We start from the raw sequence: 25386 nt of genomic DNA on the forward strand, positions 1-25386 counted from the left end.
TATATTAAAAAAATTTCAAAATTATTTTAAAAGATTCAAATAAATTGTTTTGTGATTAAATTCAATTATTTTTTTTTACTTTTATTTAAACCAAATAGATCTTTATATTTAACTGTTAATTAATTATCATTAATCAAAATATCATTTGTTATATTTATACTTCCATAATACTAAAGTAAAATACTTCATAATCATAATTCATTAAAATATTTCATGATGAAATGTTAACATCATATAACATAGAATAACAACTGACATTTAAACTACGAAAGTTTAATAAGCAGAATCCATGAAAATAAAATAAATTTGGATCATAGGCGACAAAATGGGATTCTACTTGTACTTGACGAATAACGCGTTTCTCAGTTCAACCAGCAAAGATTTAAACTGGATTGCAACTCATTTAAATGGGCAATTGTCATTCAAGGCTGAAAACCCCACCTCAAAACAAACTTTTAATAGCCAATTGAGAACCTTCAAAAAATAATCATAATACAACAAATTTTTTAGCTGTAAGCAATACAATGGTATTGGTGCTTCCTTACCTACAGGCGGGGAAGCAATGAATATGAAGAAAGAAACAATGAAGCAACAGAACCTACCAAATTTAAAACCGAAAGGGACTGCCGCAAGATGGTGCCGTGGCTCAAAATAATCGTGCTCGTGAAACTTTATATCCAACTCTAAGACTTCCTCGTTGCAAGTTGCCAAGAAATTTCGTCACATTATGTCGACAACTAGCACTGTTGGCATTCTTTACAAGGAACTGAACCAGCAGGGGCCAAAGAAAGTGTACAAAAATTTGACACTCGACATGAAAGGTCGATATTGCAACACATTTTTACAACATTGCCTGTTGTTGAACATTTCGCTTCTCCTCTGATCTATGGCGAAACAACTTAGCTACAGCTCTCCTCTCACAATCCTGCAATGAAAGAAACCGAAGAGAAAACTTGAGAATCCAGATTAATAGAAGTGTTCAATTTTAAAATCTGCAGCCATTTTTTGTTGAAGCTCTTCACCTTGAACATGCTGAGATAAAATGGTCTGTCAGGATTTATCCTCTTCAATTTCTGGTATGTATATGCGAAACTTAACTGATCACGTGGAGTAAATCGCTCGACCTCATTGAACCAAAGACATGAGAACAAATTTGACATTGGGGTGTGTGCTCTAACAATAAAAGAACCTTCAGGCACATCTGCATACATGCATGGCAAACATTACAAAGAAAATAGTAAGCTCAAACTGCCATAAAACCTTCAGGCATTTATGCATCTGTGTACATGCATGTGACTCCAAGCATCTAAGTATGCTTGACTGTATATCCTTGAGAAACTTACTGCTAGGAAGAAGCTTGTTAGGATCTGAAGAGTTGAATTTTTTTAGCCCATCAGCCTGGTAAAATTCAAATTGTTCATCAATGACTGTATGATTATACTTGTTCAGCTTCTTATTTTGTGCAACCTCTTCCCAGACACAATGTCGGTCATAATGATTAGAGATCGCATACTCATGACCTTTTCGCCACAAGAAGTAATCCAGGAGTTGTAAAGGATCACGTTGTAGACGTAGTTTGCTATCCAACCAGATCGAGTACCTGACACCAGAAGAGTTAAGTATCAATTGCCAAGCCCGTTTATATAACATTCTCATATCCACAAAAAGGATAATCATAAAAAGCAACTTTCTACCTTTAAGCCATAGTTCAAAGATATCCTGTGAAGTGATAAATAAAAGTGGCTAAAAATTTTATGCTTGGTTAGAGCAAGTTACCTTAAAAGAGAATTTCATTCATGAAAAAAAAAACAAGTTGCAAAATATTGAATAAAATGCTAACAGAACTGTCACAGTCGGACCATTTTAACAAAATATCTAACCACAAAACTGCATCTGTCATTAAAGACAACAAAAAAAAAATCCTGCATGAAGTAGCAAAATCTAAAACATATAACAAATAAGCGGATGCCTTATTATAAAATAAAAATTCCCATCTGTCCAGTTCGAACCTTGCAGAAGGAAATAGTCTATGCGGCAACAATTTTGGTATTTTACCCACTCTGCGCATATCAGTGTATGGAAGATTTTTTATAACCACTATCTTCCATAAACCAATAAAACCACCATCAGGTGATTGACCTTCTGAAAAAAGTGTTTGCATCGTGACTTCATCCACAAACATAACAAAGCAGACATTTTTCCTTGACAACCGAGTAACCTAAAATCAGGAGAAAACATAGTTAAACCAATGCTATAATGTAAATCACAATTTTCTCAAGTAATTCAAGGATACATATCACAAACCCAAAATGACTATGCACAATAACCCTTAAAGAATGTACAATTGTAAGATAAGAATAAAAGAAAATATGCAGAGTAGTCTAATAAGTTTAAATGATGATCAATAGTGATGTAGGATGGAATTATGCTAGTCGAGGGATTAGGTTTGAATGATTAATATTTAAGATTTGGAATATTGACCCTATTGATTCTTTCTGGTTTTCTCTGCTACTTCTACGTATCCCCTGATTTCCTCTGTTCCTCCCTAATTGCTTCTGTCTATCTCTGATTTTCCCTCTAACTTCTACCATCTATCTCTTTTCTTACTTATTCTACATCAAATAGAAGTGGCAGTTCCTTCCTCCCAGTTAAATACTCAACCAAACAGGGCAGGCTTCATAGTTATAGAGTATAGCAAAGAGTAATTATTAAGGCGTTATAAAGATGTCTATACACAGGGCAAAATTGTTTTTAAGCTGTCCCACACAAACCAGGAAAGTTTATTAAAATATTATTATTTAGCATATATAAGTTGTATGCCCTAATAACCACATATAAGTTGTCCATAAGGTATCAAATCTTGCACAGTATCAGCCAGCCCTGCTTTCTGGTCTCCTTTTTCCCATTAAATCCACCACCAAAGATGGCTCTCCTCCCATAAACAGCAAGACAGAACCACCAACAAGGACGTCAAGCACAAATCACATTATCTTCCTCTTCACTTTTTCCCTTCTTTTTCTTTATGTTTGTCAAGCTCTGCCATCGATTTCTCTTTTTCTCCAATTTTTTTGCTTTAGGACATAATCATGTCACCACCCATATCCAGTCTCTTTGTTCAATATGCAGGTCTGTACAACTTTAATGGCTTTGAGAACAGAATATCCAATACGCTTATTTGACAAGAATGACAAGGTTTTGCTTGGCGGGATAGGAACTTAACAACCCCAGCCAAGTGAAGCTTGGTGGAAAAGGAAACTCCAGTTATGGGCAAGGAAGGAGGAAGAGTCCAAGTGAGGGCTTGGGTTGTGGTTGAGGATTTAAAAGAGTGGTGGACACAGAATTCAATCCCTCCCTTCAACCCACATTATTGATGCAAATACAATGTTTTTTGGCCATATCTGTGCCTGGCTCAAAAATTTTTGGACAAAGTTATTAATCCATTGAAATGGAAAGAATGCATATTGAGACGGAAGAATTTTTATTTTCCTCCTAATGTTCATTATTAACAGCATTTTTTGTCTCTGAATTGATGCAGCCTCCAACATTCAAGAAACATGTAAATTACCATTGAAAAAGGAATATACAAAACTTGCTAATTCCACATTAAAACTACAAATCTAATACAGATATCAATATATGACGCGCACAACTATAATCACTGACAGCCAAAAGAAAAGTGTAGGCATGACTTAAGAAAGTCTAAAGAAGAGATAACAGGGAAATAGGAGATGTGGAAGTACCAAATCAATGCTTCACATGGGAAAGAAAAGGTGAGTGGTCACTAATTCATGGACTTCATTTTGTTTAAGAAATAAGTAGCATCAAGCTATCCTAGAATACATAAGTTTCATAAGCTCTCACTTAACTACAGAGTATATAACCTTTTCCATTTTATTTTTTATAACAAAATAAAAAAGAAAAAGACACAAAGTTGCGGACATTGTTGCATTAGTACAATTATGCTTACAATTGCATACCCACTATGTAATGTGTTAGAAATCTTTGTTTCCCACTTTAATGTGCTAGTCCCAAGTTTGTAACGCCCACCCCTAAGGACAATTATTCTCCACAGTTCTCATTTATAGAAAATGAAAGCAATAAGCATTGATGTCCCATTACATTCAATACCTTATCATATCTTTTAGGTTTCTAGAAACAAGTTCTAAATCAATATAAAAAGTTTATCCTCGAAGAATAAAAAGGACGGGAGAATCATAAAGAGAATGACAACTTATTTCACCACCTATATGGCTTAGATAAAACATCTCTATGTGCACGATCAAGTTATCAATAGGTAACAAAAATTTTCTTATGAACTAATGATACAAAAGCTAAAACTCAAGTCAGGTTATCACACAGTCAATGCAACCAATAGTATTCATCACACACAGTTCAACTCAAGTCCAGTTTGTCTATTAAGATACAAACCGAACTGTTTTAAAAGATGGATAAAAAGAAGAAAGAAATGAAAGAAAGAAAATAGCAGCAAAGAAAAATTCACATCTACTCCTACAAATAAACATGCATACCTTTTTCAAATACAAAATCAATCACAAAAAGACTATAAGACTATGTTTTATTCTCAGCAAAAGATTATCCCCGTACCATTTTGCCTGCAGGAGTCCTCAAGCGATCTGAATTTCCAAAAATGCAAGAGATCACAGCAATGTGGCACCTGCTGATGTAATTCACATCATCTTCTGCCAGATCAAAGCCAGTACTCGGATACCCTTGTGGACCTTTAACAAGCCCACAATTTATCTTTTGGTCATGCGCCAAAAACGATTCCTCACGTTCTTGCAAACTCTGATGCCCAGCGAATCTAGGTACCCATTGTTCTTCTCCTTCAGGCTTCTCCTCCATTTGTTTATACTGTAAGGAAAATCTTGCAAACTTTCGACTTTCTAAAGGCTCTACAAGGTGTGTTGAATTTAATAACTTCATCTCACAAGAGCCTAAAATTTAGTAATAAAATGTTAGTCAAGAAGAAGTAAATACAAAGAATACACATTATTTAACTGATAATGAAACAATGAGAACATCTAGATCTACAAATTTCATGAGGAACTTATTTTTTTCTTTTGAAGAGAGAGGACCTTTAATGGTGTACAGGAATTGATAAATGAATTTAACTGCATGGAACCCTCAACCAGCCACTTTCTCATGCTTAATCAAACAAATTTTTGCTATGGTAAGTTCCTATATGATTATCCATCTCCTGATTCAATTCATCTCCTCGAGTCTCAAGACAACCAAGGAAAGATATAATACTCTGAAATGCTGTTTTCAACTAGAATGAACTAACAGCACTCAAGTTGCAGAGCACACTCCTTATTAACAAGAAAAACAGACTTGATATGGAAGAAATATTATCCAAATAGGAGCATTTAAACAAGATGAATATTGGTAAAAGAGCATCAAATAAAGCTAAAAATTACTTTCCATGAGGCTATAATGGGTATTCTTAGCAATTTAATTCATGATACTTGATCCAATTATAAAAACGTGGTTAAAAATATAGGCTCGCTGATATTTGAGGAAACAGAAGTTATTATAGGCATTATACCCCTTATTAGACGAACAGGAGTTGAGAAAAATGCCACCTCAAGGTAGGTTCCCTTGGCACTTGTTGATGTTTGTGAAAAGTTCAAACTTCAAATAATAAGCAAAACAAATTCAAGGCTCATTAAAGGCACATCATTGACTGAAATTCTTCAATAAAACCTTAAAAATAGTGATTGTTATGGCACATCAGGATATCTGGAAAAATTAGAAAAAAGGGAGAAAAAAAAAAGGAATCCAGCATTAGGTAACACTTCTGAGCAGGCTCTTCCACTGTTTTTTCTTCATTATTAAAATATTAAAGAGATCAGTTATTGTTCCATGTCATTGTAATTTCAAATTTCATGCTCTACTGTCACATATATTGTCCATGGTACTCAAGCAGTGAAAATTGGGGTTAGATTGCCTTTTGAAGAATGATCCTTTCTAAGGTAAAGATTTGTTTATTAACATAATATTGAGAATCACAAGATCTGAAGGTTTACCTGACATAACTTTTCCAAGGTTTCCTGTCTTCAGATGGGAGGCACATTATTGAGAATTTAATGCTCTAAGAGTTTGTTTGGCATAACAATGTGGAAGGTTTATGTACTCAATCTTCCATATATCTCCTTTTTTTCTTGTTATAGCTCCTGACATAATATACTCATGCATTCCCTATGATTCATAGCAAGCAAACCTATATGATGCCAACATCAGGAAAAACTTTTAAGTAGGCTCATATTTTTCTTCTCTATTTCTAAAATATCAAAGAGATCAGTTACCATGCCATGTCACTTCAATTTAAAGTTGCTTTAGCATCAAATACATAATAGACATGTTGGCAGAGAAAACTGGAGTTTAGCCTTCTCATAAATTGCTATGCAATTAAGTTTTAAGTAACTTCTTTTAGTAATTTGATTTGGTGCCCTCTACAACAAACATTTTATTGTATTATTGAGAATTAACAGTTCTGGAAAGTGCTGGATCACAACTCTGCCAAAGTTAGCTGTTCTTTAGATAGGTGGCAGATTATCAAGAATTTAAAGCTCTGAAAGTTTGCTCGGCATAAAGCTGTTGAGGATTTCTGCTCTTAATCTTCCAACAATAATTTTTTTAGCTCTGGATCTCATATTCATTTTTTCTTTTCCAATTCCTTTTAAGCAAACAGAATCATTTCCATACAAGCCCACCAAATAAATCCTAAGGATGCTCAAGATTCTCCCAATCCTAAACACCTAATTCTTTTCATATCAAACCATAAACTCAATTCCATCCTATCCAAAAAAAAAAAATGAAAAAAACACACACACACACACACACAATGTCAATTTTAAATCAGAATACCGGAGTCCGAAGATCTAAGCAGGATTTGCTATCTTGAAATCAAGCTGCATAGAATGTGCAAAGACAGACAAGACTATGTATGTCCTCATGTGTAATGACATCTGACATGTACATAAGAAAGCAATGGAATTACCTGAAAATTTGCGGCGCCTTGGCTTTCTTTTTGAATCTGCCCGTGAGCTTTTTGCACCTTTACGACCAAGGGAACCAACATGTTGAGAATTAGCATCAACATCACCAAAATCTCGAGAGACCTCCCTAGATAACATGGATTCTTCTTTAACCTCTTTGACAACATGCCGATCCTTAGTTTTAGAGAAAGTGGAGGACTCTTTAACATGTTCATTATGAGATTTTACTTCATCTATGTTATCCTCCTTGTCATGTCCAAAATCATCATAATCTTCCATTTGACTATCACTAGAATCAATGTCATCATTATAGTGGTCATCAGCATCATCAACCTCATCATGCAATCCAAAGTCCTTACTGTCAGAGAGCTGACGGCTATTTTCAAGTTCTTTTTGTAACTTGCCCCCATCCTTCAGAGATAACTCGTATTCTTTCTCATACCTTTTTAATTCATTGCGCCCAGCTTCATTGTACAACCCAACAGCTCTATGATCCAGATCCTTATTAGGATCAAGGGAAGCCTCCTTCTTCTCATTCTTCACTTTCATGGGAACATGGCCACCATCAAGAGACTCATCACTAGAATCCATCATATTATGCTCCACCACATCCTCATTATAATCATCATCCCTTCTCCTATCATCCCTATCCCAATATCGTGAATCACGGCCATGTGCTATGGAACTGCGGCCAAAACTAAGGACTTTAGAACTGTCCATTCGTGTCACATTTGTAAGGAAATCAGAATCAACCTTGGAATCAACATCCTTAGGATGATAACTATTTAATTCTGCAGCAACATACATCTAGTTAAAAAATTCCCCCAGCAATAGATCATATGATCTTTCATACTTGGAAACGTATTCTATTACAATTAACTCATAGACAAAAGTCAAACTTAAACCGTAACAAGGAAAGTTACTCCACTGGTTTCGCCAAAACAAATCAAATTGATATTCATCATATAACAAGAAAAAGTTGTACCAAAAAATAAAATCATATAACATAATCGCAGTATCTAAATAAAGCAAGTTCATAACATTCCTAACCTCTAATTTATTTTCGCCACAAAATAATAATCATTTTTCTTTAAGTTTTCGAATCTAAACTAATATGTGATGAAAATTATATTAATTACATCAGGAAACTGCCAAAACATAACAAATGAGCTCAGTCAAATTTCTTGTCTCTTTGATCTCCATTTCTCTGAATCCAAAAATCGTAACTGTAAACAACTGGCGTTGATCTCTAAATAAAGTAATTAATCTGTAAACAAGTGCAGATAAGTAGTAGTAACTGAAATCTCAAATTTCAGTTTCTTTTTCTCACATTTTTTCCTTAGCAAGCAAACAACAATTTACTGGGAAAAAAAAAGAAATAAAGAAAATCTAAAACTGACCTTCACTATTATCATTATTATCAGTGGAGATGTAATAGTATACGAGAACAGTTACAACGAGCACGAGAGAGAGAACAACGATGAGAGAGCCGATGGAGATTCGGCGGTTCTTGTCTCCACGCCCCGATCGGCGCCATCGGGCGGCTTTATTCCCGGCTCCTCCGCCGCCGCCTCCTCGAACCCCAATGGCCAAATGATCCGACGTCGATCCGTTACCGTAGTGGTACTGTTGCCTGTACTGAGCCATTCTCGCATAGTAATCTCCTCTTCTCTGTCTCTCCCTCTCTCTTTCTACTTAGCTCACTGCTTCTAGAGCCAGACAAAAATCCCAAAAAAAAAAAAGAAATTATACTATATTTTTTGTGTATATGTCGTGAGATAAAAAGAGAAAAAAGGATTTGAAGTGTGTAACAAGAAATGAATTTTTTATTTTTAAAAAAAATAATATTTGTTTTGCTAGACGGAGAAAGAAGGATCGGAGATGGGAGGGTACCGGAGATGGAGACCGGGCTAACGGCTTTTATAAGTAAGTCGAAATTACTGTTTTGTCCTTGATTCGCATTTGTTTATAACCATCCTTAGCTTATCGGATTTATAATTTTATTTTTAATAATTAATTAATTTTATTGAATTTTGATAAATATATTATAATGAAATATGCACTAATAAGTGTTTTATTTTATAAATCCAAACTCGGTCATGTTATAAAGTATTTGAACTTTATAAATACCTGATTAAATTTTTAAATTTTTATTTAAATTAAAATTTGGAATTATTTATGTTTTTATTTTTTGAATAAAATTAAAATTAATACTAATATTTGGCTTGAAATGAAAAGTTTTTATAAATAGCTCAAGTGTTTCTTTTTGTCTCATTAATAACAGGGAGAGTAAAAGTCGTAAAACATTATCATATACTAATTTCAATCCTTTCTTATTTCATAAATTAATGATTTAAAAATAAAATTTTGAAAAAGAGAAAAAATAGAATATAAATTAGTTTCCTTCAAAAAAAATTTTAGATATTCTACTAATCACTAAATTTAATTAAAATGGTTGAAAAAAAGGAAAAATTACAAGATATATTTCAATTTTTTTCATATTCTATTAATTGATTCGAAAATAATAAACTTTTAAAATTAAATTCGTTCTTTTCATATTTCATTAATTAAATTCAAAAAAAAATTCAAAAGATTATTTTAAATTTGAAACACTAATAAATCAATTACTTACTAAATAATGTAGGGTAAAATATATATCTTTAAACTCGAAAAACTATTGAATCATGTCTTAATAAATAACAAATTGAGCTTTTATAGTCTTCATTTATATTATTTTAATCATTTTAATGTGAAATAAATCATATATGATTATCTTTAAGAGGAAAATCAAATAGATAGTGATGGTCACGGAGGGTTTTTTTTTTCTTTTTTATATAAAAAATGGATTTAAATTTATCTTTTTAAATGAAAAATACAAACAATTATTATTAAATAAAATATAAAAATGTTAATTGTGGGAGGCTTTTTTAACTTTGAATTAGGCTAATATACTTATTGCAAATAAATACACAGAACCCTTATCTATGTCTAAGTTTTTTTTATGTATTTTAACATTAAAAAAACAGACATTATCAAAGTAAATGACATAAAATCAAAGCAAACCAAGGTCTCATAGTGTTAGAAGGGAATCTTGAATTCTGCTTCGATTATGTACTAAAGTACGATTGATTATTTTAAATATTCAGATCATTTTCAGTTTAGAAGATGTCTTTTATAAAGCAAAACTATAAGATTAGTAAGTAAAGACAAACAATACCTTATAAATAATGACGGATGAAAGATAGTGACGAGAGGTGATAGTGTCACTTTTAAATTTTATATTATAATTTAATTTTATTTTAAAAATTATTAATTTTTATTTCAAATCAAATCATTAACTCGATTCATAATCTGATAACTCTTTAATCATTCTTCGTGCAAAATCTTGATTCATCAATACTTACATGTTAGTGTAGACTGTGGTCTAGGACATGCACATCCAGGTTACCATTGTGTGAAACTTTGGTATTAGCCATTTCAGTTTATGGCACAACAGAGGAACATGCAATGATGAAACCATGCAGGCTGAAGCTAGCCCTCATGATCGAAGAACAAGCAAGAACAGGAAAACAAAATCATTGCTCAGTCTTCCACTTGTTTGCTCGTGTCCGTTGCTTCCTAGGCACCACCGTTGGGGTTGGATTGTTGGATATAGGTCCCCAAGACCCAGATAACAACTGTTGATTGAATGATTGATACTTTCGACCATGGCACGTGATGATGATGAATGAATCCAAAGGGATATATATATGTATGCATTAATCCTTGTTTGTATTGTATCTATTAGGCTGCTTGTGTTCATATCTTCTTGCTTTTATCTTAAAAGAGGAATGAGTAGATGGGAAGAGTTTGTATGTTGTCACAACTTGTCCGATATTATAACAACACTTTCTCCCAGGGCTGTTGTCTCTGCTCTCTTCACATATAGAATAATGTAAGTTTATAAATATATAAAGGTTGGCTTAGCTTGTCGGTTGCCCTTTACGTATAAATAAATAATAATAATTAAATATAAATTTAAAATTTTATATGAGAAATGATTAAAGAGTGATCAAAATTTTGTATGAAAGATAATTAAAGAATAATTAAAAAAGTAATCATATTATATATAGTAAAATTTATACATATAATAATAAAAAATTAAAAACTAAGAAGTGATTGTCACTAACTCGCCACTACCTTGACTTTGCCATTAAAAATAGTAAGAGGTATTGAGATAAGATCCTTTGAGACTTATGCCCTAATTACCAAAAGCAAAAAATGGATTTAAAGAAAAAACAAAATGCTGATATATTATTGCCAAAAAAAGCCATGAATTCATGGATGAAAATTTAGAATTCAACTCTTTAAATAGAAAAAAAATGTATACATATATCATTTAGTTTGTGCTTATAATGCCTCCGATACACTTTTCACAAACCCATTCACACACTTAGTCTACCTATTGATTAACGAATGAAGTTTGATCGAGAAATTTAGGTCTGTTCTCAACAATTTGAAGAGTTTTATCCAAAATCGCCCAATGAAGCGTCTATCTCTATCGCTCACAATTATTTGAGATATGATCTTATACCTAACCACATGTTAAAAAAACAATAGAGCACAGGGTTGAGCATTCAATTAAATCAGTTAATTCGGTTAAGGAATATTAATAACCAACTTAACCGATTTTTCTAAAAAAATTAATTGAATCAAATTGATTTAACAACTTTGCTTGACTTTATATTAACCGATTTTAGTCGGTTAAATTAGTTTTAATCGATTTTTTAACTATTTTTTATTTTTAAAATTATTTAATAATATATTAATAATGTACGTTATGTTACCATATATTACATTATTACTTATAATTTTATTAATATACTAATATAATATATTATTAATATGTAATTTTTGACTAATTATACTTGTTGTAATATATATTGATAAATTAGTGTATTAATAAGTATACTATCTATAGTGTATTAAGATATATATTATATAATGTATAACTATAAATAATATATACTGTATTAATACTTACTATATATAATTATATAGTACACGCACTTATATATATTGTATTGATATATATTATATATAATGTATAATTATATATTAATGCAATGTTTTGTGTATTAAAATATTACTACATACAGTTAATATTTACTTATATAGTATATAAGTATACTAAGAAGTCATATAACATATTTACTATATAATAGTATATTGTTATATATAATAGTAAATTGTTATTGACTAGTTAGTATATTAATAAGTATACTATATACTATATATATATAATATGTTGTATATGTTTTTTCCTAAAAGGAATATATATAATATATTGTTACATATTATAATATAGTTAATTATTAATATAAGTTACATTAGTATAAAATACTAATATTAATATAAGTTACTTTAGTAATATAAGTTATACTATAATAATATAGTTTGTTAATAATTTATAAAAAAAATAAGTTACTATAGTCTATAGTACTCTATATTGTATAGACTATATATTGTATATTAGTAAATATACTATATATAGGATCATACATTAATAACTTAAGAGAAAAATAAGTTAATATAATAAGTTATATAAATAACTTAAGCTTTCATTATATTTTGCATTAATTTTACATTAATTTTTGTATGGTTATATTTATATAAATATTTAATAATATTAATGTCTAAATAAAGTATATTTTATTTTTTATTTTTTGATAATTAAATTTAAGTCATTTATTCATATAAGAGTATAGAAAAAATGTATGAGTTAATACACATAAGAAAATCTCTCTTGATGATTAAATTTAACTCTTTATTCACACATACACACATATATATAGAAAATCAATGAGTGTATACATGTAATAAAAATCTTTAAATATACTTATTTCAAAATCGGTTAATTCGATTAATCGACTTCAAATTTTTTAACCGATCCGAACCAACAAAACCGATTTAACTCAATTTTTTAACCAATTTATTAAAATTAATCAAAACCGAATTAACCGAATTTGTCGATTAATTCGATTTTGACCAAAATTTGCTCACCCTTGGAGCAACCTCCTTGGCTAAATGCCCCTTGGTGGCAAGAATGAAGGTCGCGTGATTAGAAAACCAATCCACTATTAGGGATAAACCATGCAATCATATTATATACCCAGCAAATATTCAAAACTTTTCCCTTAAAACAAATCATAATTTGATTACTTCGTATAAATAAACCCTAACTAGAGGATAAAGATTATTATACTTTTTATGTCTTTGCAATTGCAATCACAGCAACTCAACACAATTTCAATCCTTTGCACCAAGTTATGTTGTTGCAAGTCACAAATTGTCCAAATTTACAACTTCCAATAGTGATTTGTCCATGAATGAAAATTACCAACAGCTTCAATAGAAATTGAGGTTGCTTATAATTGTTAAATTTAAATTTAAAATAAAAAATATTAAAGTTTTAATATAAAATATAAAAAATTAAATTACAATTTTAATAATAAATTATTAATATTTTAATATTTAAAAATATTAAATAATAAAAATAAAAATAAAATAATCATATTAATGATTTAATTATAAATTATTAATATTTATAAACTATAAAATTTAATATATTAATATTTAAAAAAATAAAGAAAAATAATATAAATTTAAATTAATTATTTTATTAATAATTTTAATAAATTATAAACAATAAATACTTTAAATTGAAAATCTTAAATTATAATGAGCGGTATTTTTATCTTTTTTATCATATATTTTTATTATTCAAAAATTATTTTTACCAACCAAATATCAAAATAATATAATAATAATGTTAATTCTATTTCATGAATTAAACTATTTAATAATCATTAATTTTTATTTCATTTTATTCCCGTTTATTAAGCATTCTATTGTTTTGCTATGACATTATGCGAACTAAACTTGCAGTGAGGAAGTCATGGGCTCCATTGGACAAGACAAGCCAGACCATATCCAAAATGGTTAGGGGAGAGAATTCTACCAAGCCCAAAGTATCCTCAATGGTCAATACACACAATCAAAGACAGGGTCAGTCAAAACTAGAAACTTGGCTGGCTGCTGGCTATAGCCAGAGGACAGCCAAGGCAAGGCAAGGCAAGGCAAGGGAAGGCACCGAGAATCTGTGGTGCGCATATTTGGAGTGGGTCCCTTCTTCCCTTGGCTTTCCCTTCAGACCAGACATCAGTTTTTCTCTTTGGAACAGCTCTTTCTCTGGTCACAGGTACAAGACTCTCTTGTGTCAGGTAATTTTTCTTTCTCTGCTCTAACAATTCAAATTTGCAATCTTGTTGAGACTAGTGAATATGGGTTATTTGCATTTTTTATGGTTTTGGTATTGAATGATTTTTAAGCCTTGAATATGTCCCCATGTGAAGGAAAGAATTGCCTATCAAACTTTATAGTTTTCAGATGTTTTAGTTATGAATAGTTGCTGGTTTGGAATTAAGGTAGGCTTGGCTTTGCTGCATTTCACATTCCATATTCAGGAGGTTGATAATCAAGGGAAAGGGTTTCAAGGACTAGGCCTTTTATGTTCTATTGTTGTTGCAGTTTTGGTAAATAATCATTCAAGTTGGAAGTAGGTTCAACATAATGGTGCAGTTCTGGGTTCCTTAATGAGGCCTCTAGTTTGAGTTCAACCATGAGTAAAGCTTAGTCTAGATTAATGTGCTTATCGGATTAATGTGCTTCCCAATTCCAATTTCAAAAGAATGCTGAGGATTATGGGATTGTCTTTCATACTGGTATTTCTTGTTAGGTTGTTATTTTTAACCAATGCTTTTTAAATACTAGTTCGTTTAGATGATGGAGCTTGCTGTCCTGAAGATCAGTTTAAACAGTTTGGCTGTTGTCATCTCTTCTATTACACGTGGGGGGTATAGGAGTATTTGATTGTTATATGTAGTTAGATACATGTGAGTTGTGGTTTCGTTGATGAAAGACCTAAACGCAAACTTCTAATTGTGTTTTTCTTTTCTTTGGTTAGCTTCGGACTTTTTACTAATCTATTATTGTAGAACAAATGAAGAGAATAATACAATTGCCTTCTTCTTAGTTATGGCTTCATATACTAAAGATTGAAATGGAAACTTTCTGTTACTTAAAGTACTTTAAGATGAATTAATAGTACCTTCCATAGCTACCTAGCAGTTTTGAGTGTTGATATTTTTTTTTTGGTATGGTGGTATTCTTGTGGACTTTGTATTCAATATTTCCTTAGTGCAATCTACTTAGCTTGAAAGAATTCCTGGATTTTGGCCAAAAAAAGAAAGGATGCTTTTAATGAAGAGTTCTATTGCCCAAATAATTTTAGTTTCTAGTTCAGTCGAAAGTAGTTTAATCAATTGCTTATTCTTCCCTGCAATATCTCTAAACTTAGTGATTTTAAGGCAGCCTAAAGTTAAAAAACCTACATAAATGAATATGATGTAGCCACAAAATGGAATTTTTGGGAAAGCTCCATAAACCATCGCTGGTTCCATTTAGGAGTCATAAACTTGAGTATTAAAATATTCATCCCACTATCAAGACTACTATATGCATGCTGTAAATGGCATATTGAGAGGCTGTAATTAAAAGTAATTAAAAAGATATGATTAAAAGATTTATTGGGGCATTGTCTGATTAAATGGAGATTTAGCTGGTCTGAGTTTGCTGGGTGTTTTGAACTTAGCAGTCTGATGCTTAATTGGATACTGAGAGGATGTAAGAGGATCATTGTGCTAATTGCATAACTCATGATGATCTTAAACATTATTTAGTGGCCTTCAAATGATTTTGAATACATTTATTATTGCTTTTCTCTCTAAATTGCTCCAAACTTGTTGGCTGTTTTGTTTTTTAAGCAGTTGTTATTTATCTGATAGTGCAGGGATGCCAGGGAAATCATTGGCTTCTTCTCCGTTGACATTCGATTCTGCAACTTGTTTTTGTACTGTAAGTATCATCTCATGTCTCATTCTTGAGAAATATCAGACACTTACAAATATCATGGATGCTTGGAGGATTTTAATCCTCTGGACACATGTAAATTATAAAATTTATTAACAATATGTTCTGCTGATGTCTATTTTATTGGGGTTATGGGATTAGGTATGTTTCTTAAGTAGTAATGAAAAAGATAAATGCCAATAGCAAATAATAAAAACAGTAAATCAACTTCTAAATCTCTTTAAAATGACCTGACATGGGTGGTTATAAGGTCAGCTTGATGAATAACACCGGAGTACTATCCTGGTAAGAGGAGTTCTTTAGGTTGCTTGATTTGCCACCATTGCAAAACTTGGATTATAGAAGAGCAAGTGTAGAATAAGAGAAGAACCTTCATTTTTTTATACGACCATTCAAAATTCTGGTCTATGATCTAGAATGAAGAGAAGACCAAAACAAATTAAGAATGAAGGAGAAAGATCTCAGGCTTATGAAAGCAAATTAAAGCTAAATGATCATCTGCTCTAACTAAAGATTGGCCTGGGTAAGTTATCTGCAAAAAATTCACAATTTAAGTTGGAAGGACATGAGTCTGCTCCATATGACCTATGTAGAGAAATGGCTTGGTTTTTGTTTTCTTTCTGGCAACAATTAAAGAGGATACTTCTGCTGTGAATACTTAAAAGTCTGCTGTTGCTGATCTTGATTCACACCTTCTATCTTTAACCGATGGAAACAGTGAAATACTGTAGGAGGATTCCACTCTGGGCAGAGTTGTAATGGACCTAGAGGGACAAATGAGCAAAAATTGAGTATATACCTATTTGAATCCATCCTGATATAAAGTGGGTTATAGAGTAAAAAATTTGAAGTTAAGAGGATATTTCTCACTTAAAGTGGGACCTGCTTTGTCAAAATTTTGTGCACTCTAGCTGGGGCCAACAGAAATCACTATTTTAGAAACCCAAACAACCTATGCCAGTCTACTTTATGCTTCTTATCTTGCAATACTCCCAATATCTGTCTCTCTGATTCGTGCTTTTGGCATCCACAGTAAGTCTTACATATTTAAGGCTTTACTCTTCGAGCTATTTAGCTGCAATCCTGGTGGCATATAGGAGATTTTCCCGATAGCTTGAATGGCAAGAAGAGAATCTTATTCTTTTCAATGAAAACCATATTGCTTCCTAAACAAAAAATTAGTGAGGCTAATTGTGCATTTGGGATGATAAGCAAAAATTATAGTAGCATCTCCTTGGCAATCACGAAGTGATTACCTAGTCTACCCCTTTGCCCTTCAGAAACATTCAAAAAAGCCCTCCATTTAGTGCCAAAAGTATTCATTCTTATTGAATCACTCCACCTAACTAAATATGCACATACACACACGACCTACAGGAATATTAGAAGTGTCTGCAGCCTCGAGAGTGTTTATTAAGAAACCCCAATTGATGGGAGTCAAAATCCTTATTAAGATCCATCTTAAGAGTGCTTCTAAGAGAAAAGTCTTTTCTTGTGCTTAAATTATTTCTGGGCCTAACATCAGATTATTGACAAGGCTTCTTCAGCAAGAGTTTCTCTGCATTCTGGAAATAGACATGCATTTGAAAGAGGCGAGGGGAAGATAGCAAACATTATCAGGGACTTAAGAAAATTCAAATTTCTTCATCATTTCAAGCTTGCATCCTCTTTAAGGGATCAAAGCATGTATTTTGGACTTTGGAGTAGATTTCCTGATTTCCACATCAGGACTTCTTAAGGAAACTTCATCAAGTAAAGTTTTGATGCAGTGATAAACAGTTTAATGTTTTGTTACATGTGAGTTGTACCGAAAAACCATTAGTGTATATTTAGCCTTCCAAATATTGGATATTTAGGGGAAAAATAATTTTTAGCATATGTACAGTATTTGGAGGTCGAATTATTTGCATATGCTTGGAGCTATAATCATTAAAACCTTTTCTGAGCATTTTATTTACATCAATATTTCCAGGTTTTGTTTCATGTTTTCAATACTTTACAGACAATTTGTTGGTTCCCAGGTTATGACCTCGTTAAACATTTAGGCCATGGCATAATCTCCCCTTCTATGCAACTGCACCGACTTATATATGAGTATGCACATTTATTTTCACAATTCTTCTTGCAGGCTGATCTTGCAACATCTGCACCAAATATCATATCATTCAGTGTAACCTTCTCCAGTAGCGTCCCACAGAAAGCAATAAAGAGATTTGGTTCCACCCATTTTTCTTCTAAGAAATGGGCAATACATTCAACTTCACAAATTGAAAATTCAGCACTGAGTAATGAAGACAGAAAAACATGGGAAGCATGCAGGCAAGCTTTGTCTGCATTTAATTTCAGCACAGAGGAGGAAGACAAGATACTCGGAAAGGCATTTGGGCATGTCCATTCACCTTATTGGGGCGAAGAACGCAAGAAGGAAGTTCCAAAGTTAGAAATCGTTAACGAAATATTAGATTATCTCAGGACTTTAAGTCTCTCTGATGATGATCTCTACAAGTTGCTTAAAAAATTTCCGGAAGTGCTTGGATGCAGTATCGAACATGAGTTGAGAACAAATGTGCAGATATTGGAAAAAGACTGGGGAATAAAAGGTAAGTCTCTGAAAAATCTTCTTCTTCGGAACCCGAAAGTGTTAGGTTACAATGTTGATTGTAAAGGAGATTGTATGGCACAATGTACACGATGCTGGGTTAGGTTCTAGCTGTCTTCAGGTTTCAAATATTTGTCCATACAGAGGGAGCATATACTTTGTTGAATTCATAAGCACCATATGCCATTTGAATGTAAATGCAAGCTACTTTTTGGGTTTATCTAATAAACTAATCTTTATGTTTATTCATGTCCATTCTCTTCTTTTCTCATATGGAGGATGATGTAAAATTGGGGAAAGGAAAATGAAATGAAAGAAGTTCTAGATCACTTATCTACTTCTATTTGTTTATTTATGGCATAATTCTTAATAAAAATCTTTGAACTATTTATGAAAATTTAAATAAATTTTTATTTTTTTATTGTATGCAATCAAGTTATTATATTTTTATTTTAAGTAAAAAAGACTTATCATTTTATATCACGTGGTGTTAACTTGACATATTAATATATTATAGTAGATAGTAACATGCCATGCTTATAAAAAATTATAACATAGTCACATGGTACTTTTTTCTTTCATATCGGCTTTATATGAATATAAAATAATAAATAGTATTTTGATTAATAATAGTTAATCAATCATTAACCATAAAGATTTATTTGATTCAAAATAAAAATAAAAAAGTTTAATTAAATAAAATAGAAGACTATAGATTTATTTGAATATTCTTGAATAACTTAAGAATTTTTAAATTATTTTGTTTAATTTTATTTATGAAATTCAATTGTTATGGCATCAAATTTGTTTATGTGTGTTTGCAATTATAAATGGGTATAGGGTTCAGGTTTAATTTAGGTATCAATCTAAACTTGAATATCAACGTAATCGAGTTTTAGATAGTAAGTATTTCAATGAGTGATATCTGAATTCAATATAAATAGTAAAATTATTACTCGAATTAGTCTCAAATTCAATTATAAAATAGTTTAATTTTATATTGGGATTGAGTGCAAGTACCCATTGAGACCTTTATTTGTAATGTCAACTAATTTTATACACGTGGATGACAGATTTAAGTGAATTGAGTGAGCTGTCAATGACAGTATCAGTTTAGTTAGATTTGAGCAGTTGAATTCACTTTAAGTCTTATTCAATTTATAAACAAGACATAATTAATGCAAGTCAACATGATCCTTCCTTGATGGCACTCTTCTCATGTGACTCTTAGCTTCTTCTTGCTTTAACAATGTCGGTTGACGACCAAAACAATGAGTCCCAAACTCCTCCACACCATAGACAGCTTGCAAAGGATCTCCTTCCACCATTAATGGCCGTCATATCCAAAATCAAAAGCCATTGACTCTTGCCAATATACAGCACATTACTTGGAAGCCCTTTAACCAGGTTGTAGCACACTAGCAAGCACAATCCCATTATCATAGCCCATAAAACAACTCCCCATCCCACTTCTGGGACCAACATTTGCAGACCTTACCTACTGGGTTATTTGCTGGCTGCAATGGAGACTGTGATGCCTAGTGGGAACCCATAATGGAGACAAAAGTGACAGTGTGTTAAACAGGAGAACACACCCTCTACAGCCTCAGCTGTAGAGGTGCAGATACAGCTGTCTCATTTGCGCGTCGGTACAGGTTTTAATTAGGGAAGTTAAGTCTAGCTGTACGGGATTGCATTACAAATGTATAATAATAGGCATTCAACGAATCTAAGAGAGACAATGAAATCCATGTTGGGAGGACAATCCCGTGTCTTTTTCCATCTGCTACGCGGTTTGCCTCACCAGCAACATGAAAGAACCAAGCACAAGGGTCCAAATATTCCCATTGCAGGCAGACAATGGACTCCATATTTAAGATTTACAATGAAAGATCACTTTTAATACACCTACATATTAACACATATTAATGAATATATTGTATGCAAGGGTGAAACCATAGTACATACAATGCACACCATAATAAATAATAATAATAATAATAATAATAATAATAAAGTAAATTTAATATTTTAAAAAGTTCATTCAATCAAAATTTTTTATATTTTTATTTTAAATTAAATAAATTATTATAATTAACTATTGATTAGTTATCATTAATTAAAATTTTATATTTTTTTTATAAAACATGATGTTGACATAAAAAATAAAATGATACTTAACCGATATGTCACATTATTATTATTATTATTAAAATATATTAATATATCAGGCAAGAACATATGTTATAAATATGACTAGTAAGTCTTGCAAATCCTACTCGGTATTTTTATTTTTATAATTTTTAGTAAAACTTACTAAAATAGAAAAGATAATAAGAAAACTCTGAGGCGGTGCACTAATGTCCATTTGGAGGTGGTAGTAAAGTACCTTTATTAGGGAAGATAATGCCTTTGCCAGATAAAGGAAAAAGACCCAAACCATCTTTTTATAATTGTTTTGTTTTTTACCAGGATTTTTATCTTCTTGATTGGGTTTTATGCCTCCCTCCCTCACACAATCAAACAGCTAAAATCTTTTTATTCAATGGCAAACTTGTATTATGGTATAGTAACATTGGGAAATGTGCTATTGAACTGGAAGTTTCCCAGGAACCTTTTGAGGTCAATGGCGATGCCCAACCACTATAAAAGCAGGATTTAGAATCTTGGCAGGAACCAAGTTCCCATAATACTGAACAAAGTATAGTTCAAAACAGAAGCAGTCTCTTTCTCTTTATCATCTCTCTATTTCAGCCTTGAGAAAGTTGGAAAATGGCCAGCACCAAGACAACAACACTCTCACTTGCACTTCTTTGCCTTGTCCTACTATCAGAGGTAATGCCCATGCCATTGGTTGATGTTTCTGTCAAGCAGAGATTTCACGTGTTTAGATTGGCCTTTTTGCTAACTATTGGTTTTATTTTTCAGGTGGGAATACTCATGGCTGAAGTTCAAACAGCCACAGCCCCAGGGCCACAGGGTAAGAGAGATTCTGGTTGATATCTAAGTATCAATTGTTATTTGCCATCTTAATTTGTTCTAATGACTTAAACACATCCAGTTCCTGATGAATGCCCGGGCAAGTGTGCAAAGAGATGCAGCAAGTCATGGAAGCCAAAGATGTGCAATAAAACATGCGTTGCCTGCTGCCACAGGTGCCCTGATCACTGTGTGCCTGATGGTCCTCTAGCTAGCAGAGATTCCTGCCATTGCTACTCACAGATCCAGACCCATGGCAAATTCAAGTGCCCTTGAACCCAATTTTTTTTTCCTTATATTCTACGAGATCTCTGAGTTTCTAGTTTGGATCTTTAATGTCAATCAAGAGAGAGTGGTTTATAGAGAAAAATAGAGGAAAAAGGAACAAGGGTTGTGTTTCTGTGGCTCTGTTGTCATATGTAATAAGTCAGTGTTACTAAATAAGAATAGTAAGATGGACTCATGTTTAGCTCAAGTCTTGCTTCTCAATTATTTGTTATAAGTCTTGCTGAACCGATCGAATTGTATGATATCAAAAGTTGAATTAATCGATTTTACTTAAAAAATCGACTGAATCGATTGAACAATTAAAGGCAACCGAACGAATTGATATTGCTGTGGCTTCTGCCTATGGCCATATGGTTTAACAGTTACAATTCCTAACTTGTATTCCATGGCAAACCCGATTTAAACGTACTAATCGCTATTTCTTGAGTTATTACCTCTAAAAAATAGCTAGGGTAGAAGTTTTGAGTTCCTAAAAACTCTGTGATCCATATTCAACATCATGTCCAAAAGTTACAGCTCTAGCCTCTATATATATACAAACCCCTCAGCTAGGATCTTGGAAGGAACCAAATTGGGAGAAATACGAGGGAAAGAGGCAAATAGGAACAACAAAAAAGGAGAAATCCTACTGACAAGTTTGCAAATGGCCAGCTCCAAGACAACACTTGTACTTGCTGTTCTTTGTCTTCTCTTAATATCTGAGGTACAATGATTTTAAGGTTTGAGAGCAGTTTTTGTTAGTAGTATTACATTCCCCTAAACAGAAATTAATCATTTCTTTATGATAATATTATCAGATGGGGACCATGGTTGCAGCTGAAAGACAAGGTCAGAAAGTTTCATTGATAATGCATCCTTTATTTGTTTTTGCCATACCTTTCCAATGGGGAAGAAGAATACAACTGTAGAGCAGTTTTGATAGCTAAAACCTCTGCCCAATTTGAATATCTTACCTAATGGATCAAAGAAAACACCCAATGCATCCTTTGATCCATACATATATATATATATATATTTGATAAAGTATTTATGCCTAAATATTTGACTCATTGATTAATACATAATCTCTTTACTTAAATAATAGGATTCAAATCTTCTTCTTCCAATTAAAAAAAAAAAACTTGATAGAGCATTTGAAATTGTGTGATTGATGGTTCAATAATTTGCCTTTTTGGTTCTATATTTAGATTGCCAGACCAAGTGTGCCTTCAGGTGCAGCAAGTCATGGAAGCCCAAGATGTGCCATAAAACATGCAACACTTGCTGCCAAAGGTGCAATGATGGGTGTGTGCCTCCAGGGCCTACTGCTAACAGGGATGTTTGCCCTTGCTATGCACAGATGAAGACCCATGGAAATAGATACAAGTGCCCTTAAGCTTCAAACAAAATTATTTCTATGTATGTTAATGCAACCAGCTCTCAAAGGATTTGATGTTGGTCATTAGGAGAGCTCATAGACCTAACTATTATGTTTTTAACAATTGAAAGTGAAAAAAAAAAATTCTGTGTTTTAAGCAAACAAAAAGGTGCAATGTGTCTTTAGTTAATTGAGGAATTTTAAAGTGAGGAATTATGTATACCTTCTAAAGCTATAAACCCAGTCTAATAATATAGGATTCCAAAATAGAATACAAATAGGAGTCAATGTAGAACAAAAGGTTTAAAATTATAAAATTACTCAATATTTTACGTAAAATAAAATTCTAATCAAATAAAATTTCGAATGTTAATAGACTCAAACAAACTGTTTTCATCAGGTAACTTGAACTTGTAATGGAACATGATTTCTGCTTAAGGTTTCAGTTATAGTTGTTTCTGCTGTTTTTGCAGACCTACTGGCAGCTTTGATTGAAACCTTAAGCAGAGAGTTAGCTCCTTTCTGCATGAATAATAACTTGAAATAAGAACTAATAAAGTAGAAGCAATAATGGAGTTTGATCATTCAAATGATGATCCTGATCAGGCAATCCCAAATGAGCACTAAATGCTAGTAGTTCAAAGAATAGAACTGGTGGGAATATTTTCCCTTATTACAGCAAATGGTAGATTTCCTCATAATCCAAATATACCTAATTGTGGGTTTGAAATCAGGGGCACTTGGGCTTATTCCCATGAGTTTTGAGCTTTGCATAGCAGGGACAGGCATGCTTGTGGCCATAGGTACCAGGTGGAACGCAGTGGCATCTCTTGCAGCAAGTCTTGCATGCTCTGTGACAAACATTCTTTCTTGATGCCTTCTTGCATCTCCTTGAGCATGCATTGTTGCAATCTGAATTTTCCCAAAAGAACAACAGAATCTTTTAGTTACTTCTGTATGTAGCACTCTCTAAAAAGTGACAATGCTATCAATTGGTCAGAGACATAAATTAAGCTTACATACATGGGAAAAGAATAAAAATACTTACTGATTTTCTTATGATATTTTTTGTTAAGAGCTACCATGTCACTTCCTTCATCCACCTGAATCCAAAACAAATGTAAAATTTCAAAATGGAGTACTCATCTATCAGTTAAGCTAAGTCAGAGTCAGTTCAAAATTCTACAAGAAAAAGTCATTTCATTTCTTGGGGAGCTTAACTTTTGCCCGTGAAAGACAGCTAAAAAATACTGAAGAGGACACTCACATTGGCCAGAGAATTTGCATTATTGCTAAATGCAGAAGCTTGCACCAGAGCCTGACCAAACCCAAAGAAGATTCAGTGAGCAAATTTCAATAGAAAATAGTTTATCCCATATGATATCAGAGGGTCAATGTACCTGTAGGAGGAGGATGGCCGCTACAAGAACCAAGAAGAGCTTCATTTGTTCCTAGCAACGGTGAAATGATAAGGTTATTGATGAAATGCAGAGAGAAGGGTTTAGATTTATATGCAGTGATATTTTTGTTGGCTTTTGCCATTAAAGAATCACGTGCAAAGTTTACTGGGAAATCACAGGCATCGGCAGTTGGGGTGAACTGTAAAAATGTTTTTGAGCAAAAAGACTAGTCCTTCTTTTGGAAGCTTGTTTTGCTTTAATTTTTGTTGCCTTTTGCTATTAGGCGCAAATACAGCTGTTTGATTCTTTGGCTGGTGCATTGTATAAGGACAAAAGGAAAAGGGGAGAGAGTGTGAGAGTGAAGGCATGGCAATAGGGGCAGCAAAGATTGGAGCTATCTCTGCCCTTTCCCTATCTCTTAGTCCCTCACTCACATGATCTTATTTCATTTTAATATCATAATTTATGACATAATATTTGAAAAAAAACTCTGAATTTAACAGCATTTATTCATATATATATATCTTATTTGCCTTCCCGTTACAATGCAGAAATTGGCAACATATGGAGAACCCCCACCCACCTGTACATGGTTTATGTTCTTTATCATCAAGCATAATTTTGCTATAGGCTTCAATGACTCATCTATCCGAATACATTGACTCTGCTCTCTAATATGAAAAGTTCGTTGATATTTTCCATTGCTACAACTCATGTGTCCACAGAATCAAACCAAGCTTGAAGGTCATCAAAAGCATATCACATGCCTGGCAT

General features: G+C 32.4%; 5 protein-coding genes across 7 annotated transcripts; 3 read left to right on the forward strand and 2 right to left on the reverse strand.

The window, feature by feature from the left end:
- Nucleotides 1-306: 306 nt before the first annotated feature.
- On the reverse strand, nucleotides 307-8931 carry EMB2756 (transmembrane protein (DUF616)). Of its 2 annotated transcripts, XR_002445480.2 has the most exons (8): nucleotides 8420-8931; nucleotides 7022-7810; nucleotides 4606-4955; nucleotides 2010-2218; nucleotides 1344-1600; nucleotides 1023-1201; nucleotides 603-925; nucleotides 307-474 (listed from the first exon to the last, which is right to left on the reverse strand). XR_002445480.2 is itself a non-coding variant. In XM_021432639.2 (7 exons), the coding sequence occupies exons 1-7, from the start codon at nucleotides 8664-8666 to the stop codon at nucleotides 842-844; spliced, it is 2115 nt and encodes a 704-aa protein (XP_021288314.1). In that variant the 5' UTR covers nucleotides 8667-8931; the 3' UTR covers nucleotides 454-841. The 2 variants fall into 2 exon arrangements, 1 of the variants encoding a protein (XP_021288314.1); XM_021432639.2 differs by having other exon boundaries at nucleotides 454-925.
- Nucleotides 8932-14056: 5125 nt separating this feature from the next.
- LOC110419343 (Mitochondrial transcription termination factor family protein) lies at nucleotides 14057-18833 on the forward strand. 2 transcript variants are annotated; one of them, XM_021432346.2, is made up of 3 exons: nucleotides 14057-14281; nucleotides 15905-15974; nucleotides 18118-18833. In XM_021432346.2, the coding sequence occupies exons 2-3, from the start codon at nucleotides 15912-15914 to the stop codon at nucleotides 18697-18699; spliced, it is 645 nt and encodes a 214-aa protein (XP_021288021.1). In that variant the 5' UTR covers nucleotides 14057-14281; nucleotides 15905-15911; the 3' UTR covers nucleotides 18700-18833. The 2 variants fall into 2 exon arrangements, with proteins under 2 accessions (XP_021288021.1, XP_021288020.1); XM_021432345.1 differs by having other exon boundaries at nucleotides 14058-14281; nucleotides 15910-15974.
- A 2367-nt stretch (nucleotides 18834-21200) lies between these two features.
- Nucleotides 21201-22042, forward strand: LOC110419688 (uncharacterized). Its single transcript, XM_021432780.2, has 3 exons — nucleotides 21201-21423; nucleotides 21517-21568; nucleotides 21650-22042. Exons 1-3 carry the CDS (start codon nucleotides 21361-21363, stop codon nucleotides 21841-21843), a joined length of 309 nt encoding a protein of 102 aa, XP_021288455.1. The 5' UTR covers nucleotides 21201-21360; the 3' UTR covers nucleotides 21844-22042.
- Nucleotides 22043-22278: 236 nt separating this feature from the next.
- Nucleotides 22279-23616, forward strand: LOC110419486 (gibberellin-regulated protein 11-like). Its single transcript, XM_021432557.2, has 3 exons — nucleotides 22279-22558; nucleotides 22653-22683; nucleotides 23043-23616. The coding sequence occupies exons 1-3, from the start codon at nucleotides 22355-22357 to the stop codon at nucleotides 23228-23230; spliced, it is 423 nt and encodes a 140-aa protein (XP_021288232.1). The 5' UTR covers nucleotides 22279-22354; the 3' UTR covers nucleotides 23231-23616.
- A 155-nt stretch (nucleotides 23617-23771) lies between these two features.
- LOC110419487 (Gibberellin-regulated family protein) lies at nucleotides 23772-24725 on the reverse strand. Its single transcript, XM_021432560.2, has 4 exons — nucleotides 24613-24725; nucleotides 24480-24530; nucleotides 24261-24315; nucleotides 23772-24124 (listed from the first exon to the last, which is right to left on the reverse strand). The coding sequence occupies exons 1-4, from the start codon at nucleotides 24655-24657 to the stop codon at nucleotides 23943-23945; spliced, it is 333 nt and encodes a 110-aa protein (XP_021288235.1). The 5' UTR covers nucleotides 24658-24725; the 3' UTR covers nucleotides 23772-23942.
- Between the last annotated feature and the right edge of the window lie 661 nt (nucleotides 24726-25386).

The sequence above is a fragment of the Theobroma umbraticum genome, unplaced genomic scaffold (assembly GCF_002168275.2).
Source record: "Theobroma umbraticum cultivar Fairchild unplaced genomic scaffold, ASM216827v3 scaffold_67.0, whole genome shotgun sequence".
Lineage (NCBI taxonomy): Eukaryota > Viridiplantae > Streptophyta > Magnoliopsida > Malvales > Malvaceae > Theobroma > Theobroma umbraticum.

Bases quoted from the DNA above. Each gene is read 5' to 3' on its own strand.
- LOC110419688 (XM_021432780.2), top strand. From the start codon at position 21,361: ATGGCCAGCACCAAGACAACAACACTCTCACTTGCACTTCTTTGCCTT. The intron at 21,424-21,516 runs GTAATGCCCATG...TTTATTTTTCAG, and splicing joins GCCTTGTCCTACTATCAGAG to GTGGGAATACTCATGGCTGA. The intron at 21,569-21,649 runs GTAAGAGAGATT...AAACACATCCAG, and splicing joins CACAGCCCCAGGGCCACAGG to TTCCTGATGAATGCCCGGGC.
- EMB2756 (XM_021432639.2), bottom strand. From the start codon at position 8,666: ATGGCTCAGTACAGGCAACAGTACCACTACGGTAACGGATCGACGTCG. The intron at 7,811-8,419 runs GTCAGTTTTAGA...ATGTTGCTGCAG, and splicing joins TAATAATGATAATAGTGAAG to AATTAAATAGTTATCATCCT. The intron at 4,956-7,021 runs GTAATTCCATTG...ACTAAATTTTAG, and splicing joins AAGGCGCCGCAAATTTTCAG to GCTCTTGTGAGATGAAGTTA.
- LOC110419343 (XM_021432346.2), top strand. From the start codon at position 15,912: ATGCCAGGGAAATCATTGGCTTCTTCTCCGTTGACATTCGATTCTGCA. The intron at 15,975-18,117 runs GTAAGTATCATC...TTCTTCTTGCAG, and splicing joins CTGCAACTTGTTTTTGTACT to GCTGATCTTGCAACATCTGC.
- LOC110419487 (XM_021432560.2), bottom strand. From the start codon at position 24,657: ATGAAGCTCTTCTTGGTTCTTGTAGCGGCCATCCTCCTCCTACAG. The intron at 24,531-24,612 runs GTACATTGACCC...GGGTTTGGTCAG, and splicing joins CGGCCATCCTCCTCCTACAG to GCTCTGGTGCAAGCTTCTGC. The intron at 24,316-24,479 runs GTGAGTGTCCTC...TTTTGGATTCAG, and splicing joins ATGCAAATTCTCTGGCCAAT to GTGGATGAAGGAAGTGACAT.
- LOC110419486 (XM_021432557.2), top strand. From the start codon at position 22,355: ATGTCCAAAAGTTACAGCTCTAGCCTCTATATATATACAAACCCCTCA. The intron at 22,559-22,652 runs GTACAATGATTT...TAATATTATCAG, and splicing joins GTCTTCTCTTAATATCTGAG to ATGGGGACCATGGTTGCAGC. The intron at 22,684-23,042 runs GTCAGAAAGTTT...TTCTATATTTAG, and splicing joins GGTTGCAGCTGAAAGACAAG to ATTGCCAGACCAAGTGTGCC.